Genomic DNA, 19,282 nt, shown 5'->3' with positions numbered 1-19,282 from the left:
ATCCACCCCATACATACACTGGGAAAGAAGAGAACAGGCAGGCGAGCAGAATGTGATTAACGCACACACACACTCTCTCGCTCTCTTTCTCGATCCAAGTGTGTGTGTTCTGTAATCTCACCACAGGGTGGCGCCTCAGCACCTGGCCTGACTGAGGGAGTGAATGAGCTCTGACTATATTTACTGAGAGGCTCTCTGCGGTCTCTCTTTTCATTCTCTCGCTCCCGGAGTCCATTCTGCTATCGGGTGTGTGTGATCAAACGTATTCTCCCTCCTACCTTTTCTCTCTCTTCGTTCCGTATCTCTCAGTTTGCTCTGTTTACTCAGAGCGGCTGTCGTCGAGTGTGTGTGTGTGTGTGTGCGCGCCAGTATGCCATGTCGTCTCTGAGTTCGTCGTTTGTCCAGATAAAACATGAGGACCTGCGGTTCTATGAGAACTGTGGAGGGGGCAGCTTTGGGAGTGTCTACCGAGCACACTGGATATCTCAGGATAAAGAGGTCGCTGTGAAGAAACTACTCAAGATCGAGACTGAGGTAACACACACACACACACACACACACAGTCTCTCTCTCTCTCTCTCTCACACACACACACACACACACACACACACACACACACACACACACACACACACAGTCTCTCTCTCACACACACACAGTCTCACACACACACACACACAGTCTCTCTCTCACACACACACAGTCTCTCTCACACACACACACACAGTCTCTCTCACACACACACACACAGTCTCTCTCACACCCACAGTCTCACACACATACACAGTCTCACACACATACACAGTCTCACACACATACACAGTCTCACACACACACACACACAGTCTCACACACTCAAGCGATTTGGTATGCCTTTCCTCCATGCCAGCCGTTTTGATTTGAGAACTCTCCTGTTTTCTCTCCAGTTGCCTGTGTGTTGATTTTGGTTTCAACATTCCTCTCCTCTTCCTCTCATTGTGGAGTACAGTATTGGTTTATAACACAGGCTACTCCTATTGTGTGAGATAAGGTATGGGCTAGCTGTCTCTTAGGTGTGTGTATTTTACTCTCTTGTGTAAATACTGAAGTTCAGTGATTCCCAACCAAATTCTGGGTGATGGGCATGGCCCTCTTTTTTTTTTTTTTCTCGGTGACCCTCACAATGAACACAACACTATATCCTGCCACACATCCCAGTCTGAAGTTGTGACCCAGTATAAATTGGTTCCCGACCCAGCAGAAAACCCTGTTGTGGGTTATAGTGACCTGGCCTGGCAGTGACACTCATAAAACCCACTGACTTCTTCCCTCGAGGGCTGAATAACTGTTAGTATATATGCTGGCTGGGGTGCTGCCAATCACATGCCCACGCACATACACGTGCCTGAAAAACAGACATGTATGCATGCAGGAATTTTTGCTTTGAGGAACTCTAGCATTGATGTTTGGTTAAAAAAACGTCTGGATCGTGTCACATGATCGTCCTCCATGACTATCCAGTAAAGGGCTGATTATAAGTTGTTTTGTGTTCGAGACATGGCCTGTTAGTGAGTTGGTTGATTGCGTGTTTGCCGTGTCGACGTTGTGTTCCCAGGTGCTCTGACCCGAACCTTTAGTGTGAAGAAGTTCATACACTATACAGATGCGGAGCAGAAGGGACTTTCTATACAACCCTCAGATTGCTTAAATCAAATGTAACAGTATGCATGTCGTAGAATTAAGAATTAGACACTGCAATTTAGTAGGACTTCTATGACTCGCGTATTTCTTTTCACCTTCATTTAACCAGGTAGGCTAGTTGAGAACACGTTCTCATTTACAACTGCGACTTGGCCAAGATAAAGCAAAGCAGTTCGACACATACAACAACACAGAGTTACACATGGAATAAACAAACATACAGTCAATAATACAGTAGAAAAAGTCTATATACAATGTGTGCAAATGAGGTAAGATAAGGGAGGTAAGGCAATAAATAGGCCATGGTGGCGAAGTAATTACAATTTAGCAATTAAACACTGGAGTGATAGATGTGCAGAAGATGAATGTGCAAGTAGAGATACTGGGGTGCAAAGGAGCAAGATAAATAAGTAAATACAGTATGGTGATGAGGTAGTTGGATGGGCTATTTACAGATGGGCTATGTACAGGTGCAGTAATCTGTGAGCTGCTCTGACAGCTGGTGCTTAAAGTTAGTGAGGGAGATATGAGTCTCCAGCTTCAGTGATTTTTGCAGTTCGTTCCAGTCATTGGCAGCAGAGAACTGGAAGGAAAGGCGGCCAAAGGAGGAATTGGCTTTTGGGGTGACCAGTGAAATATACCTACTGGAGCGCGTGCTACGGGTGGGGTGCTGCTACGGTGACCAGTGAGCTGAGATAAGGCGGGGCTTTACCTAGCAAAGACTTGTAGATGACCTGGAGCCAGTGGGTTTGGCGACGAGTATGAAGCGAGGGCCATCCAACGAGAGCGTACAGGTCGCAGTGGTGGGTAGTACTCTTACTGTAAGTTAAATACTGTGCATACGTTCTCACTCTCTCTCCTCCCTACCAACTCTTCACCCCCCCCCCCCCCCCTCTCCAGGCTGAGATTCTGAGTAGCCTCAGTCATAAGAACATTATTCAATTCTATGGCGCCGTACTGGAGTCCCCCAACTATGGCATCGTCACAGGTCAGTGTGTGTGTGTGTGTGTTTGTTTCCTTATACACATTCGGATGGACATGGAACCGCAGGTCTAGGATCAACATGTAGGCTACTGAGTGTGTGTGTGTGTGCTGAGTTTCCTGGCAGGACATTTGTAACTTAACCCAGGATGTTTTTATGTGTGTCTACTCCATGTGGTCATATGGTTGATATCAGCTCTGTGACAGCACTGCCCATATGACTTACAGAACACACTACCCAGTGTGTGTGTGTGTGTGTGTGTGTGTGTGTATGAGCCTGATGTGCTAAGCTGTGTTTGACGTTTCTCAAGTCGTTGTGATAAATGAGTTCAGGTTGTGAGTGACAGGAGGCTGCAGAAAGAACCCTGTTCTCCCTGTGTGTGTGTGATATTTATTTATGCATTTATGTCTGTGTTTATTATGCATTACACTGTACTGTATATTTCATGTAAACTGTCTTTGGGTTTTAGAGAGACATTATGTTAGACACACTCCAGTTATTATTTAGCTTTTCCTGTCGAAAAACAATATCCCAAGTATAAATACACAGTAATACATACACACTTAAGGGTAACAACAACAAAAAAGTTTTGAACAAAATATATATATATTTTTTTAAACAACTGCAAACTTCAAGGTGATGGTCTGATGTGATGTCATCAGCCTCGCTTGAGGAACAAGAGAGAACATAACGGGGAGGGTCCACCAAAGAGAGAGGTCGATGACATCACGTTCTCTCCAGTCGGAGAACCCTGGGTTATAGTGTGTGTTGTGATCTACAGAGTATGCGGGCGGAGGTTCTCTGTATGAGTACCTCTCCAGTGAACAGAGTGAGGAGATGGACATGGAACAAATCATGACCTGGGCCATGGAGATAGCCAAAGGTAAGCCTGAAGAGATAGATTGACCCGTGTTTTATGTTCTCCCGTACCTAGAGAAACCGTAGCATGCTAATTAAGCCCTTTGGAACAGTTCTGTCGTCCCTAAAGGCAACAGGGGGCATATTCTCATCTGGTGTGAGGATCAGTGACTTGTTTGGAGACTGGTAGCCATTGTTTAGCCGAGTTGTTAACAGTTTGCTGGTCTGTTATTGGTTCGTGGCTGAGGATGTTTAATGTTTCTGTCCAATAGGAATGCACTATCTTCACTCGGAAGCCCCGGTCAAAGTCATTCACAGAGACCTCAAGTCACGAAACGGTAACCAAATGCACACGCACTCCGCAACCAAACGTACATCTACCCGCCAGGACATCCAACATTGCACGCACTACTGCTGCTACTTAGTCATTTTCAGACGTGAACTAATAGCTATAGTTTCATACAAAAATCACAAGTAGAACCACCCCCCCCCCCCCACCCCCGCTTGTGAACTCACTCAACTCTTTGTGTCCCAATACAGTGGTGTTGACAGCAGACAAAGTCCTCAAGGTACAGTAGGGATAACTAACAATTATTGTATGCTCCTCTCCATGTTGGATTATTTTGTAACTTAAGTGTCCCAATGCTGTCTCTCTCCCCGGTGTGTTGTCAGATCTGTGATTTTGGAGCGTCTAAGTTCCAGTCCCACACCACCCACATGACAGTGGTGGGCACCTTCCCCTGGATGGCCCCAGAAGTCATACAGAGCCTACCTGTATCAGAGACCTGTGATACCTACTCCTACGGCGTGGTGTGTGTGCGGGAGGGGAGGCATCTAATATTTTCTACGTCAAGTGTTTTTTTTTCAGGAGAATATGTCCTGTATCATCGTGTGTGTGTGTGTGTGTGTGTGTTACCAGGTGCTATGGGAGATGCTGACACGGGAGGTTCCATTTAAAGGCTTCGAGGGGCTGCAGGTGGCTTGGCTGGTGGTGGAGAAACAAGAGGTACACACACACACACACACACACACACACACACACACACACACACACACACACACACAATGACACATTGTTCTGATTTAGGATTAGTTGAGAGCTTCAAAGGGGCTCAGTTTCACTCGCAAATAAAAGACGGTCATATGCACTGCCGAACATAAAACAAACACGCAAGCACTGAACGAGCAACACGCACAGAGCTGGAGTAACAACGTGATTCTCTCATGCTTTCCGCTGTGAGGAGGGTAAGGGCTATTTTTAAGGTTGATGTCAGCTCTCTGCTCTTGTAAGGCATGGATACTCTGCTGTGGAGCTAGGCCAGGACCTGTAGTTTTACTGTGTGTGTTTAGGCGGGTTATACTCTGTGCTTAATTTGTAAATCGGGAGGTGCGGTAACTAAAAGTGAGCGCGAGGCGGGGGGGGGGGGCTGACCTGGGGAGCTCTGAGGTACCGGAACGCATGAAAACAAATCACCTTTATGATTAAGCGTTGCTGTTAAACAATGCTATTCGCTCAATAGTCCTATTTGGAAGTTGATACAATATTTTGCTAGCCTACAGACAGATTAGTCTCCTCTTTTCAGCAGGAGCCATTTGCTTTCCAATCTGTGTTTTCCCACAATTGTATTTGAAATATTGGGAAAGGCCTGTTTTGTCTGCGTGCTGTTCACTGACAGATTTGCAACTGTAGGCTATGCCGTGTTATTGGGCTGCACACAATCCACAGCCAGGCTTTTCATTTTTTTTGAATAAGCTATTGATCGGCTGTGTCTGAATTATAGGCCTCCTCCTGATGTTGTATTCTGAATGATTTCATTTCAGTGAATCTCACTCTAGTTGCGTGAGAGATTCAGGCCCACTTCTCTCTCTCTCTCACCACCGCAACGGCCACGTGTTGGTCTGTCTCTAGGCTACAATGTTGCTCAAGCCATCAACCCGGGCCGACCCAACGCCAATCACTTCTTGGAATATCAGGCATGTGTTCACATTACGTTTTTTTTTAGGTTTAGGTGGCAGGAGAATTACGAAGAAGTCAACTCCAATTAACACTGATTGCTTTTATTGAAGTGTTTACATTGCAAACAGCGAAAATGATTCTTCATGCCAGGAGAGGTACCTGATCCGGGCAAATAGGTTCCCGGAATGAAAACAGTTCAAAACTGAAGTGCCAGATCCTGTTCCTCAAATGAAGCACTGGTTATACTGTGTGCGTGAGTGTGGAAGGGGGTTCAAACTGTGTCTATTCCAGTAATAGTGTGCTGCCCTGTCACCCATAGAGATCTGAGAACATGATTCCTGACTATCCCAGCGTGCTTTTGGATGAGGTCCAATAGTAGGCCCTAAATAACCAGAGAGAGGGCGGGGGGTGACCATTATACTAACCGTTACTGAGAGAGAGATTTATTTCCGTTTTAATCCTCCCCAGAGTAAACTGTTTCCATATCCCCCTGCCCTTCTCAGTGGATGTATCCTGTAACCCTGGTCCAACCCTGGTCCTCCAGTAACCCCCAACAGTAGACAGTTCCATTGTAGTCCTTGACAAACACACCACATTCAACTCTTTGAGGGCTTGATGATTAGTTGACAAGTTGAATCAGGTGTGCTTTTTCCAGGGTTACAATAACAAGGTATATACTGCTGGGGGGGTACTGGAGGACCAGGGTTGGGAAACGCTGCTATAACCTGTTACTATGTACTGCCCCTCCCCACCCCCCTGCCTCTTACTGGAATGTAAAGGCACAGTTAGCATTATGCTGTAACTGATGGGTCACTGGTTAAACTCCCTGCTGATCAGGGACTGTGTCCCCTCTAAGACAACATTTTAATGGGGGAGCCGCCACATTTTCTACTTCATATTGTGTGTTCCTATGAATGTAAGATTCCTCTGAGTGTGTGTGTGTTCCAGAGGCTGACCATCCCCACCAGTTGTCCGCCTAGCTTCGCTGACCTGATGAAGAAGTGCTGGCAGGCCGAACCAAAGGTGAGAGGGCAAAGGTCAGGGCTACCACACAATCTCCATATCTGGCTCTGGAGACTCCAAATCCTGCACACCAGAGACACATAGAGTGTATTAAACATTAGGAGCACCCTCCTAATATTGACCCCTTGTTGCCCTCAGAACAGCTTCAATTCATTGGGGCATGGACTCTACAAGGTGTCGAAAGCGTTCCACAGGGATGCTGGCTCATGTTGACGCCAATGCTTCCCACAGTTATGTTGAGTTGGCTGGATGTCCATAGGGTGGTGGACCATTATTGATACACAGGGAAACTGTTGAGCATAAAAAACCCAGCACTGTCGCAGTTCTTGACACACTCAAACCGGTGCGCCTGACACCTACTACCATACCCTGTTCAAAGGCACTTAAATCTTTTGTCTTGCCCGTTCGCCCTCAATGGCACACATACACAATCCATGTCTCAATTGTCTCAAGAATTCTTCTTTAAACTGTCTCCTCCCCTTCATCTACACTGATTGAAGTGAATTTAATAGGGGACATCAATAAGGGATCGTAGATTTGACCTGTATTCAAATGGTCAGTCTATATCATGGAAAGAGCAGTGTAGTGTCTCCAGGGCCAGAGTTGGACACCCCAGCAGCTGGTCTTGAACTTACGACCCTGAGCTCTCAAGGCTAGCTCATTATGAGCGGTTACAGAAGCCTGAACTGTCGATAAAGTCCTAATGTGCTAACTTGACAGTGGTCATACTACAATTAAATTTGAGGCATATCTGAAAGATATCAAAAGTGTGTGTGTTTTCTAGGAGCGTCCAGTGTTTAAGCAGGTGTTGGGGACTCTGGAGACCATGTCTAAAGACAGCAGACTACCAGAACAGTGTAACTCCTTCCTACACAACAAGGATCAGTGGAGGTACAATTACAGTGTGTGTGTGTGTAATGTATGTGATATGCAGGTGGTACAGTAAGCACAGTCTGGATTGTTTAAGCTCCATCTTTCTGCAGCCAGACACAGGACAGAGAGCAGCTCTCACTGTATACACTCACAACCTAACAAGAGGCCCCAGTGTGTGTGTGTGTGTGTGTGTGTGTCTCAGGAGAGAAGCTGAATGCATGACCCTACTGGCTCGTTGGCTTTAGTCTATAATAAGACTCTGGAACCTGTCCATGTAGGAGATTCCTCTACTTGGCCTGTTTCCACCAGAGCGAGAGTTCACAAAAGAAGCATATAGGAGGGCAGCTAGAAGCCAAGTATGGGAAAAACAAGGGAGGGGGCGCTGTGTAGAGAGAGGCAGAAATGTGAAGAGCGCACTTGAAGTATAAAAACTGAGCAGGAGAGAAGAGGGACCGAAGAGAGACGAGGAGGAGGAGGGTGGAGGGTGACAGATTCTGTTTGTGTTTGACATGAGTGTGGCAAGCTAATCAATTATGAGGGAGGTATGGAGAATGGGTGGAAAGATCTGGGTGGGAGTGAGAGGGAGGGAGGGAGAGCGTGAGGGGGAATCGAGGGGAAGCGGGTGATCGAGGGAGGGGAAACATTGAGGGCTTTAAGAGGTGGAGAGAAGGAGAGGTAAGAAGTGGGACTGGGGGTTGGAGAGAGGGAGGAGTTTAAAGAGAGGGAAAAGTTTAGGGGGAGGGAGATATGTCCTTGCGTCAGATGTCTGTGTTTATTTAGGTGCTGTGAGAGCTGCTGGTGTTTGTGTGTGTGAGCGAGAGGGAGGGAGAACATTCCATTATGGCCCTTCAAATCATAGACTAAACAGTGCCACATGCTGGAATAAACAGGCAGTACTAGACAACTGCTAGGTTTCAGATTACAGGGCGTTCAAAACAGAAACTAGACCCCGTACTGTCTCTTAAAAGGAACATTGCTTACCTTGATGATAGTTTACTAAGCCACTGCCCCCAGATTCTAACATGAGCATTGATGACCAGATATCAATGGAAGTGAAGGGGCATGTGAGTGACAGGAGCTCTCCTCTCTGTAGGTGTGAGATCGATGCCACGTTGGAAAGGTTGCGGCGGCTGGAGAGAGACCTGAGTAGCAAAGAGAAGGAGCTGGAGGAGAGAGAGCTGAGGCTGAGACTGTGGGAGGAGAGACTGATGGAGCGGTCCAACGTCACCCCTGTGAGTAGCCCACATATTCGGCCGGGTGTCAACGACCGTGACGCTTCGCTCGTGAACATTTTTCTATTTGTTTTACAACCTTCTGAGATTTAAGTATTAGAAACAGTCCATGTTGTATGGTGTCAAAGCCCCGCATCCCTAGAGTAACAATGAATTCATAAAGAGTGGTGAGGGATGACATCTGGGTTGTGTTCAACTGCCCCCCCCCCCCGACCCCCATCTCTTTCTCTCTTTCAGTTCTTCTCCCCCATAGCATCAGGCCTCAGCTCAGAGTCGTTCTTCCGTTCCCAATCTCAGGAGTCCAACAGCGCCAAGATATCCTGCCTTATCAGAACCCTCAGCAACGGAGAGAGGGAGAAGGGTATGGAGGGAGGGATAGACAGGGGGATAGGGGGTCTCCAGTCCATGATTAGGGGCTTCTCAAGCAGTCTCGGGGAGGCGGATGGGGATGGAGGGATAGAGGTAACCTGGGGGGAGAGAGAGAAGGAGAGGGGGACGGAGGGAGGGATAGAAGGGGGTCGGCTGGAGCTAGGGGAAGGGGGTCGGCTGGAGCTAGGGGAAGGGGGTCGGCTGGAGCTAGGGGAAGGGGGTCGGCTGCAAATCATGCTAAAGGGCTTCCAGGGTGGGATTGGAGAGATAGATGGGGAGACTGAGAGGGAGGAGAGAGGATGGGGGGAGACTGGGAGACAAGAGGGATGGAGGGAGGTAAAGGAGGAGAGGGTGGTGGAGGGAGGGAGGATACAGTCCATGTTTAGGGAGCTGAGTGGGGGGAGTATGGTTGGGTTTGGGGATATGCTCTCTCTGGATGATATTGGGGGGATAGAGAGGATAGGGGACATGGATATGAATATGAACATGGGGGAGATATGTGACCTTGGAGGGGTCAGGGGTGACATGGCTAATGTTGGGGTCATAAGTCATAAGGTCCGGAGTGAGTTAGGGGTCAGAGGTCAGGGGGTGAGGTCGGGGGTACAGGTGAGCATGCGGACCACATCCAATCAGAACTCTTCTAAGACCTGTAGCGTACGACATGGAACCAAAATCAATATGGCCGCCGCGACGCTGGACATGAACATGATGGACCTGGGTTGGTCTGACGACGACAGTGACTAGGAGAACACACAAACACAATTTTATTTTTTAAATTGAAGCCATATGTATACACGCCTCTGTGTGTGAGGACTGTGGGGCATAATAGTGAAGAATTATGAGCAGTGTGGATTTCCTCCTGCTAACTGTCATGTTGTTCTGTGCCCGGTTTCTCAAAAGCATCGTAATAAGCTCATCGTGAGAACTATAGGATCCTATGCTTGTAATGACGAACTTAGCCTGAAGCTGCTTTTGGGAAATCGTGCCCATTGAAGCTTTTAAAGTGACATTTAAATGATGTGCCATATTAACAAGTGTTACATAGACCAGAGCACTTGAACACCACTCATTAGTAGAGGCTAGGCCTAGGTAAAGGGTACCATCCAATGTTTTCTGCTTTTCGACTTGTTAGACAATACAGTTGATTTGTTCAAAATACTAAGTTTTGAATTAATGGGTTCTTACTGTGATCAAATGTGTGAAACTATTTTGCAGCTTGTACTGTATTGTTTTTCAATAAATTCAGAAAAATACAGATTTTCATTTTATTTCTATTCTTACTAAGTCATATGAAGAAATGTCAAGTAGCTTTATACATTTTCATACAGCTTTCAGGTGCTAAAACAGTACTATACAAATTCCTTTTATATGTCAATAGTAACATCAAACCTGGTATGAGGGATTATAAAGTAACTTCTCTCACACTTAACAACATAATGCAGAAAATACACACCCTACGAATAGCTAATGAAAAAAACGACCTTGCTTCTTTCCAACCAGTACCCACTTGGCTGGTCTCCCTCCTCACCCCCTAACCCGTACCTCTACACACTGAGCAGCAGGGCCACCCCAGCCAGTACCCACTTGGCTGGTCTCCCTCCTCACCCCCTAACCCGTACCTCTACACGCTGAGCAGCAGGGCCACCCCAACCAGTACCCACTTGGCTGGTCTCCCTCCTCACCCCCTAACCCGTACCTCTACACACTGAGCAGCAGGGCCACCCCAGCCAGTACCCACTTGGCTGGTCTCTCTCTGGTCTTGAGGCTGAAGGTCCAGACATAAGTGGTTCCTCTCAGCTTGGTCTTGTACAGGGGACACTCGTAGATGTTACGCGTCTCCTGTCTGTCGTTCGGTACGGCTCGGACTGAGATGACTGGCATGGAGGGGGTTAACTCCTTCAGACGAGCCTCGGCAATCACCCCACCCTGAGTGTCCCATCTTGCACCTGGGGGAGAAAGAGGGTGAAGGGTGAAGATAAATGAACTAGGATGTATGTGTTCATGAGAAGGGGAGACGAGTGTATACCTTCCATGTATAGTCCGTATACGTATGCTCCCTCTCTGGCAGGCTGGTTGAACTCTTCCTTAAATTTCTTAGTCACATCCACAGTCAGGTTCATCTTATCTAACGGCCACTCATTCTTACGAGCCAGAGACTGCATCACCGCTGGAGGGAGAGAGGGAAATTGAGTAAATCATTCCACTGAACAGAGAATATGAAGAGGCAGTTACAACATAAATTGGGAATATAATTAGAAGTGGTTGGGTATGTTGTTTGTAGGGGGATGTGTGTGTATGTTACCTGTTAAGAAGGACTGTGGGTTAAAGAGTCCAGACAGCCAGATAACGGTGGGCAGAGCCAGGTCCTGTGTCCAGCTGTCCAGCTCTCTACAGCGCAGCAACACGTCATTATACCTGGTAAACACACATGCACACACACATAGCAACACATCATCTTACGTAGACGTTGGGGCAGTAGGAGAGTACACTCGGTGACTCACCACTGGGCAAGGCTGTAAGTGGAGGGGTAGGCCAGTTTGGTCCAGGTGTCTGGGACGTTATCAAAGAACAGAGCTGCCTGGATCTGCTCCATCTCTGAGGAGATAGCCAGCTCACCCTGAACGGAGAGAAACACAGCGCTGTCATGAGCCAAAACGACCCATTCGCCCTTATGTCTTCCATCAGTCCTAGTCTAATTTACCAGCTGATCATGGGCTCCCGAGTGGCGCAGCGGTCTAAGGCACTGCATCTCAGTGCAAGAGGCATCACTACAGTAACCTGGTTCGAATCCAGGCTGTATCACCGTGATGGGGAGTCCTTAGGGGGCGCACAATTGCCCGGCGTCGGCCGGGGTAGGCCGTCATTGTAAATAAGAATGTGTTCTTAACTGACTTGCCTAGTTAAATTACGGTTAAATAAATGTAAAAACCTAGCCCCTAACCCACCTTCAGCCCCAGGTCCAGCTCCTTGAGCGAGCGTCGTATCTCGTAGATGAGCGTGTTCATACGTTCACACTCCTGGAAGCAGACCAGGATGTATGGTGATCTCTCAGCTGTCTTAGACGTGATGTCTGACATGTTGTACTCTTCTGGAAGCTTCTCCAACACTTCGTCTAGGATGGTCTTCACCTGCAGAGAGGATGAGAGATGAGTGTGTGTGGGGTCCAGTGTATGTGTGTGTATTTAAATGTGTGCGTGTGTTTAAATGTGCGTGTCTGTGTGTGTGTCTCTCATACACCTTCTCCTCTACGGTCTGTGAAGCCCCCTCTCCCATCACAGAGTCAGGTGACTGCAGCTCCAGCAGTGTGTGGAAGAGGTTATCAGAGGTCACCGTCAGAAACTCTATCTCTGCGTTGGGGTGTAGCCCATAATGCACCGGGCTCTCATGGGGCAGCATCTCATCTATGTAGCCATGGTAACCCTGGTAGTCCAAGTTGGAGGGAACCACAAAGCCCGGAGCTAGAGCCAACTTCCTGTCAGACTGGTGGAAAGGGTGTGGGTTTCTTTGTAACACTATCATCACAATCATCACACACACACACACACACACACACACACACACCTACCTGGTTGGGCTGCATGTATTCCTCCAGGTAGGTTCTACAGAGTCTTCTGTCCCAGTCGTCTGTGATGTGACCTCCGTACATGATCTCTCCAAACAGATAGCGCAAGTCCTCCCACGGCACCTGAACACACACACACGCCAAATACATGAACAATGACTCATCATCAACATCAGCATCATCAATCATCATCAATCATCATCACTATCACCATCCTGATCACTATAACACGGTAAACGGTGACCTGTGAGTTGGCCTCCAGGTAGTTGTAGAGCACATTGACAGAGATGGTGAGGTCTCCAGTGTTAAAGGGGTATTTCCTGTTCCAACCCTGAGGACCGAACTTGCGCCTCTCAGCCACACAGGCATGAAAATAACACAGAGAGAACAGGATGGTCTTAAACTCCTGCTCTCTACTGCACTGATCCAATATATCCTAGAGAGAGAGAGAGAGAGAGATGCGCATTATTGAAGTAGATTGCTAAAGTGAATTTACTAACGCACAATTTAGGGGTAAGAAGAGTCTGCTGGTGAACGAGATAAACGGGAACCTGACAGAGCTGCCAATAAAATTTGACAGACCATTGATATCCATGCAAAACACTCGCCAGATACATGTTATTCAGCCATTGAGGCCAGACATGTAACGCTGTGACGTAGAAGTCACTCAGAGGTTATTTCGTTTTCAATTTATTGAGCTAGGCTATAGCAAAGATGAGGCAAATTCTATCATGGCGAGAATCAGACTTTATTTATTTGTTAATTTATTTATTTTTGCCAACATCAATCTTTCACAAAATCGTCTCTATGACATTCTTCTTTATTACGACGTGGAAACTCGATTTCAGAACCTTGGACAATTCTGATGTTCACAACCATAACAGCCTTGAACTAAAAGCACTGGACAACCCGTCTTTACCTTTCAATTAACAAAGAAAATATTTAAATATCTTCATCATTTTTCACATATCAACTTGAAATCAGTGAGTAATATTTTTGTTTTGCTTTGGAACGTTATATTGCTCATGTTTATGAATACATAAGACTTATTAATGCCTATGCTTAATACTGTGATGAAGAATCTGTCCCTAATGGAACCCTGTTTCCTATATAAAGCACTGCTTTTGACCAGACCCCTTTTGGCAATGGTCAAAAGCAGTGCACTTTGTAGGGAATAGGTTGCCATTTCAGAGACAGCCAGAGCTGAGCTAGCTAGGCCAACTGAACTGATACCGTGCATTTCATTTAGCTAATATTGAAGCATTTTGTTTTCCACAGGCACTATTGACCATGGGATCCGCAATGTCTCTCTCGCTCCGCGAGAAGGCAGTCCTCTTCAAAGACGGGCCGGACGCTGTGGGTCACTTAGAGGTCCAGACCGGTAAGAGCGCAAAAGACAAGACTCTGAAGCGCTACTCGCCATGGAGGCGGATTGTGAAGAAGAAGGGCTCCAAGAAGGTGCAGGACCACGAGAACACCAACCAAAGCAACATTGCCCATCTGAGTAATGAGAACCTGGAGAAGTCTCAGTCCTTCTCCAACCTGTCCACCCTCAGCCTGGAGAAGTCTCAGTCCTATGACAAGCTGTCCACCCAGGACCAGAGCACTCCAGCCATCTCCAACAGCTCCAACAACGCCGCCTCGTCGGTCGAGAAGTTCCCCTTATCGAACTCAAACACGGCCCCCGACACGCCCCAGATGGTGACCGTCCAGGACCTCGACACGCCCAGGAGACTGGTGATGGTCCACGCTACAACCGGCGAGCTGCTGCGCTGCCTGGGTGAGTTCCTGTGCCGGCGCTGCCACCGGCTCCAGGACATGTCTTCCATGGACCCGGTGCTGTGGCTGCGGGTGGTGGACCGTTATCTGCTGGACAACTGCTATCAGAACCAGAGCTGCATCAATCCGGCCACTGTGGTCTTCCTCTACATGCTGTGCCGCGAGGCGGTTTCCTCCGAGGTGGCCACCTTGCACGAGCTGCATGCCGTGCTGCTCACCTGCTTCTACACGACCTGCTCCTACATGGGCAACGAGATCGCCTACCCCCTGAAACCCTTCCTGGTGGACACCTGCGGGCAGACCTTCTGGATCCGCTGCATGTCCATCACCAAGCTGATGAGTGACAAGATGCTCCAGATGAACACAGACCCTAACTTCTTCTCCCAGGTGTTTGCTGACCTGAAGAACGAGAGCCAGAAGGAGGAGAAGAAGAGCCGCCTGCTCAGCGGTGTGTACAGCTCTCAGTGAGGGACCTAGGGTAGAGGGGCCAGGGGAGGGCGGGTGCCAACTACAGCCTGACATTTCAAAATGGGAGGGAGGAGGATTGGTTGAGGGAGGGGGAAGAGGGTGAGCTTTGATGAGAAAATATGTTTTATAGATTTTAAGGGTTAATATGAGGGTTCATTTGGCTTGAAAGAGAACACAAATCGGTAGCTATGAATGTGTGGAGGACTGAGGCTTTAGCTTACTATCTACAGTAACAGCTGACTGACTGATGTGTGCACTGCCTACCACGGGAGGATTGGAGGCACCTTTGAGTGACTGGGCTAGTGCTCACATCACACTGAGGCTGCAGCCCACCAGCCTACTGTTCTGACTGTGGGAGATGTGCACTTTCTACCACGAGAGGGAAGGAGGCACCCTTGAGTGACTGGACTAGTGCTCAGATCATGGTTGAACAGACAAGCTGCATCCCTGGCGCTTTAGACAGTGAAGTGAACACCAATGTTCCCCCACAGCAAGCACGGGACAGTTCTGGGGGACAGGGGTTTGTTTGAGGACCATTGGTTCTGATGGATTTGAACGAACAGTGTGACTGTTTTGGAATAAAATGCTTTTTATGATTTCTTAAAAACATCACATGTTGTGTCCTTATTATTTTACAAATATATTTTTTCCATGTCCTTTTGAGATCTTGGTGGAGATAATACTTTACGAGTGGTGGGAAAAGAACCCAATTGTCAAACTTGAGTAAAAGTAAAGATACTTAATAGAAAATGACTTAAGTAAAAGTGAAAGTCACCCAGTAAAATACTACTTGAGTAAAAGTCTAAAGGTATCTGGTTTTAAATGTACTTAAGTATCAAAAGTGAAAGCAAAGGCTATATATCAAATTCCTTATATTATGCAGATGTTCTTGATTTTATTTATTTATGGAAAGCCAGGGGCACAGTCTAACAATATTTTACAAACCAGATCAGAGGCATTAGGGATGAGTTCTCTTAATAAGTGTATGAATTTGACCGTTTTACTGTCCTGCCTGAGCATTCGAAACGTAACGAGCACATATTTTCTTTCTGAATGTTGTCAAGTAAATGTTAAAGTAAAAAAATACATACATTTTCAAGTAAAGTACAGATACCTGTTACCATGGAAACAAGAGTTTATCAGTGTGTGTGTCATGTTCATGCAGATTTAAAGTGATATTTACATTACAAAATCAGTTGTCTTAGTGTTACCCAGAGAACAGGATGGTCTTAAACGTCTGCTCTTTAATGCACTGACCCAATATCTCCTACAGACAGACACAAGCAGAGAGAGAGAGGAGAGAGAGATTTGAGTTTGTGAGATATTGATAATATATTGGGACAGCAATTAGGGATGGGGAGGTACTTGAATATTCAAACCGAGCTTAGTCTAGTATTGGATCAACAGTGGTATGATTTTTTTAATTCTTTAAAAAAACGTTTGAATGAAGTTGTATAAGATTGTATTTGAGCTACTGCTGGTTCTTATGTTGCGTTTTACATGAAAAGGCAATTTAGCCTACTTTTATAGCGCATTTTAAGTTAGCCCTCCAGTCAGTCCAGGCCTGTATGCTCCCCACTTCAAATAGCGATTATAGGCGCGCACATATTCGTCCCCAGGCTAAATGCGCATTATTGGAGAAGATCGCTAAAGTAAAATGACTAACGCAAAAATTAGGGGGAAGAAGAGTCTGCTGGTGAACGAGATAAACGGGAACCTGACAGAGCTGCCAATAAAATTTGACAGACCATTGAGATCCGTGCAAAACACTCGCCAGATACATGTTATTCAGACATTGAGGCCAGACATGTAACGCTGTGACGTAGAAGTCTCTCAGAGGTTATTTCGTTTTCAACTTATTGAGCTAGGCTATAGCAAAGATGAGGCAAATTCTATCATGGGGAACATCAGACTTTATTAATTTGTTTATTTATTTTTGCCAACATCAAACTTAATCTTTCACAAAATCGCCTCTATGACATACTTCTTTATTACGACGTGGAAACTCGATTTCAGAACCTTGGACAATTCTGATGTTCACAACCATAACAGCCTTGAACTAAAAGCACTGGACAACCCGTCTTTACCTTTCAATTAACAGAGAAAATATTGAAATATCTTTATCATTTTTCACATATCAACTTGAAATCAGTGAGTAATATTTTTGTTTTGCTTTGGAACGTTATATTGCTCATGTTTATGAATACATAAGACTTATTAATGCCTATGCTTAATACTGTGATGAAGAATCTGTCCCTAATGAAACCCTGTTTCCTATATAAAGCACTGCTTTTGACCAGACCCCTTTGGGCAATGGTCAAAAGCAGTGCACTTTGTAGGGAATAGGTTGCCATTTCAGAGACAGCCAGAGCTGAGCTAGCTAGGCCAACTGAACTGATACCGTGCATTTCATTTTGCTAATATTGAAGCATTTTGTTTTCCACAGGCACTATTGACCATGGGAACCGCAATGTCTCTCTCGCTCCGCAAGAAGGCAGTCCTCTTCAAAGACGGGCCGGACACTGTGGGTCACTTGATGGAGGTCCAGACCGGTAAGAGCGCAAAAGACAAGACTCTGAAGCGCTACTCGCCATGGAGGCGGATTGTGAAGAAGAAGGCCTCCAAGAAGGTGCAGGACCACGAGAACACCAACCAAAGCAACATTGCCCATCTGAGTAATGAGAACCTGGAGAAGTCTCAGTCCTTCTCCAACCTGTCCACCCTCATCCTGGAGAAGTCTCAGTCCTGTGACAAGCTGTCCACCCAGGACCAGAGCACTCCAGCCATCTCCAACAGCTCCAACAACGCCGCCTCGTCGGTTGAGAAGTTCCCCTTATCCAACTCAAACACGGCCCCCGACACGCCCCAGATGGTGACCGTCCAGGACCTCGACACGCCCAGGAGGCTGGTGATGGTCCACGCTACAACCGGCGAGCTGCTGCGCTGCCTGGGTGAGTTCCTGTGCCGGCGCTGCCACCGGCTCCAGGACATGTCTTCCATGGACCCGGTGCTGTGGCTGCGGGTGGTGGACCGTTATCTGCTGGACAACTGCTATCAGAACCAGAGCTGCATCAATCCGGCAACTGTGGTCTTCCTCTACATGCTGTGCCGCGAGGCGGTTTCCTCCGAGGTGGCCACCTTGCACGAGCTGCATGCCGTGCTGCTCACCTGCTTCTACACGACCTGCTCCTACATGGGCAACGAGATCGCCTACCCCCTGAAACCCTTCCTGGTGGACACCTGCGGGCAGACCTTCTGGATCCGCTGCATGTCCATCACCAAGCTGATGAGTGACAAGATGCTCCAGATGAACACAGACCCTAACTTCTTCTCCCAGGTGTTTGCTGACCTGAAGAACGAGAGCCAGAAGGAGGAGAAGAAGAGCCGCCTGCTCAGCGGTGTGTACAGCTCTCAGTGAGGGACCTAGGGTAGAGGGGCCAGGGGAGGGCGGGTGCCAACTACAGCCTGACATTTCAAAATGGGAGGGAGGAGGATTGGTTGAGGGAGGGGGAAGAGGGTGAGCTTTGATGAGAAAATATGTTTTATAGATTTTAAGGGTTAATATGAGGGTTCATTTGGCTTGAAAGAGAACACAAATCGGTAGCTATGAATGTGTGGAGGACTGAGGCTTTAGCTTACTATCTACAGTAACAGCTGACTGACTGATGTGTGCACTGCCTACCACGGGAGGATTGGAGGCACCTTTGAGTGACTGGGCTAGTGCTCACATCACACTGAGGCTGCAGCCCACCAGCCTACTGTTCTGACTGTGGGAGATGTGCACTTTCTACCACGAGAGGGAAGGAGGCACCCTTGAGTGACTGGACTAGTGCTCAGATCATGGTTGAACAGACAAGCTGCATCCCTGGCGCTTTAGACAGTGAAGTGAACACCAATGTTCCCCCACAGCAAGCACGGGACAGTTCTGGGGGACAGGGGTTTGTTTGAGGACCATTGGTTCTGATGGATTTGAACGAACAGTGTGACTGTTTTGGAATAAAATGCTTTTTATGATTTCTTAAAAACATCACATGTTGTGTCCTTATTATTTTACAAATATATTTTTTCCATGTCCTTTTGAGATCTTGGTGGAGATAATACTTTACGAGTGGTGGGAAAAGAACCCAATTGTCAAACTTGAGTAAAAGTAAAGATACTTAATAGAAAATGACTCAAGCAAATATGAAAGTCACCCAGTAAAATACTACTCGAGTAAAAGTCTAAAGGTATCTGGTTTTAAATGTACTTAAGTATCAAAAGTGAAAGCAAAGGCTATATATCAAATTCCTTATATTATGCAGATGTTCTTGATTTTATTTATTTATGGAAAGCCAGGGGCACAGTCTAACAATATTTTACAAACCAGATCAGAGGCATTAGGGATGAGTTCTCTTAATAAGTGTATGAATTTGACCGTTTTGCTGTCCTGCTGAGCATTCGAAACGTAACGAGCACATATTTTCTTTCTGAATGTTGTCAAGTAAAAGTAAATGTTAAAA

The 19,282-nt window shown here is 46.8% G+C and overlaps 4 protein-coding genes across 4 annotated transcripts in view; 3 read left to right on the top strand and 1 right to left on the bottom strand.

Annotated features, from left to right (window-relative positions):
* Positions 1-190: 190 nt before the first annotated feature.
* Positions 191-10,229, top strand: LOC139559651 (mitogen-activated protein kinase kinase kinase 20-like). Its single transcript, XM_071375831.1, has 12 exons — positions 191-534; positions 2,581-2,668; positions 3,444-3,545; positions 3,793-3,858; positions 4,061-4,089; positions 4,193-4,330; positions 4,440-4,526; positions 6,426-6,500; positions 7,285-7,391; positions 8,467-8,605; positions 8,843-9,006; positions 9,538-10,229. The coding sequence occupies exons 1-12, from the start codon at positions 376-378 to the stop codon at positions 9,716-9,718; spliced, it is 1,335 nt and encodes a 444-aa protein (XP_071231932.1). The 5' UTR covers positions 191-375; the 3' UTR covers positions 9,719-10,229.
* Positions 10,226-19,282, bottom strand: part of LOC139559649 (dynein axonemal heavy chain 11-like) — a 34,432-nt gene continuing 25,375 nt past the window's right edge. Inside the window, exons 15-22 of the mRNA XM_071375829.1 lie at positions 12,781-12,972; positions 12,540-12,659; positions 12,212-12,454; positions 11,920-12,102; positions 11,476-11,591; positions 11,277-11,389; positions 11,001-11,141; positions 10,226-10,920 (exon numbers count right to left, since the gene is read on the bottom strand). Of these exons, the coding sequence (XP_071231930.1) occupies positions 10,673-10,920; positions 11,001-11,141; positions 11,277-11,389; positions 11,476-11,591; positions 11,920-12,102; positions 12,212-12,454; positions 12,540-12,659; positions 12,781-12,972 (1,356 nt within the window). The 3' untranslated portion in view covers positions 10,226-10,672. The remainder of the gene's footprint in view (positions 10,921-11,000; positions 11,142-11,276; positions 11,390-11,475; positions 11,592-11,919; positions 12,103-12,211; positions 12,455-12,539; positions 12,660-12,780; positions 12,973-19,282) is intronic.
* On the top strand, positions 13,202-15,755 carry LOC139559927 (cyclin-dependent kinase 5 activator 1-like). The gene is made up of 2 exons (XM_071376394.1): positions 13,202-13,519; positions 13,815-15,755. Exon 2 carries the CDS (start codon positions 13,827-13,829, stop codon positions 14,781-14,783), a length of 957 nt encoding a protein of 318 aa, XP_071232495.1. The 5' UTR covers positions 13,202-13,519; positions 13,815-13,826; the 3' UTR covers positions 14,784-15,755.
* Positions 16,645-18,824, top strand: LOC139559926 (cyclin-dependent kinase 5 activator 1-like). The gene is made up of 2 exons (XM_071376393.1): positions 16,645-16,934; positions 17,230-18,824. The coding sequence occupies exon 2, from the start codon at positions 17,242-17,244 to the stop codon at positions 18,199-18,201; it is 960 nt and encodes a 319-aa protein (XP_071232494.1). The 5' UTR covers positions 16,645-16,934; positions 17,230-17,241; the 3' UTR covers positions 18,202-18,824.

This window comes from Salvelinus alpinus, chromosome 30 (genome assembly GCF_045679555.1).
Source record: "Salvelinus alpinus chromosome 30, SLU_Salpinus.1, whole genome shotgun sequence".
Lineage (NCBI taxonomy): Eukaryota > Metazoa > Chordata > Actinopteri > Salmoniformes > Salmonidae > Salvelinus > Salvelinus alpinus.
Note: the sequence above shows the minus strand (reverse complement) of the source record. Positions and strands in the feature narration are given on the sequence as shown.

Coding starts and splice junctions, on each gene's coding strand:
- LOC139559927 (XM_071376394.1), top strand. CDS start 13,827: ATGGGATCCGCAATGTCTCTCTCGCTCCGCGAGAAGGCAGTCCTCTTC.
- LOC139559926 (XM_071376393.1), top strand. CDS start 17,242: ATGGGAACCGCAATGTCTCTCTCGCTCCGCAAGAAGGCAGTCCTCTTC.
- LOC139559651 (XM_071375831.1), top strand. CDS start 376: ATGTCGTCTCTGAGTTCGTCGTTTGTCCAGATAAAACATGAGGACCTG. Junction 4,090..4,192: donor CAGCAGACAAAGTCCTCAAG/GTACAGTAGGGA, acceptor GTGTGTTGTCAG/ATCTGTGATTTTGGAGCGTC. Junction 8,606..8,842: donor AGCGGTCCAACGTCACCCCT/GTGAGTAGCCCA, acceptor TCTCTCTTTCAG/TTCTTCTCCCCCATAGCATC.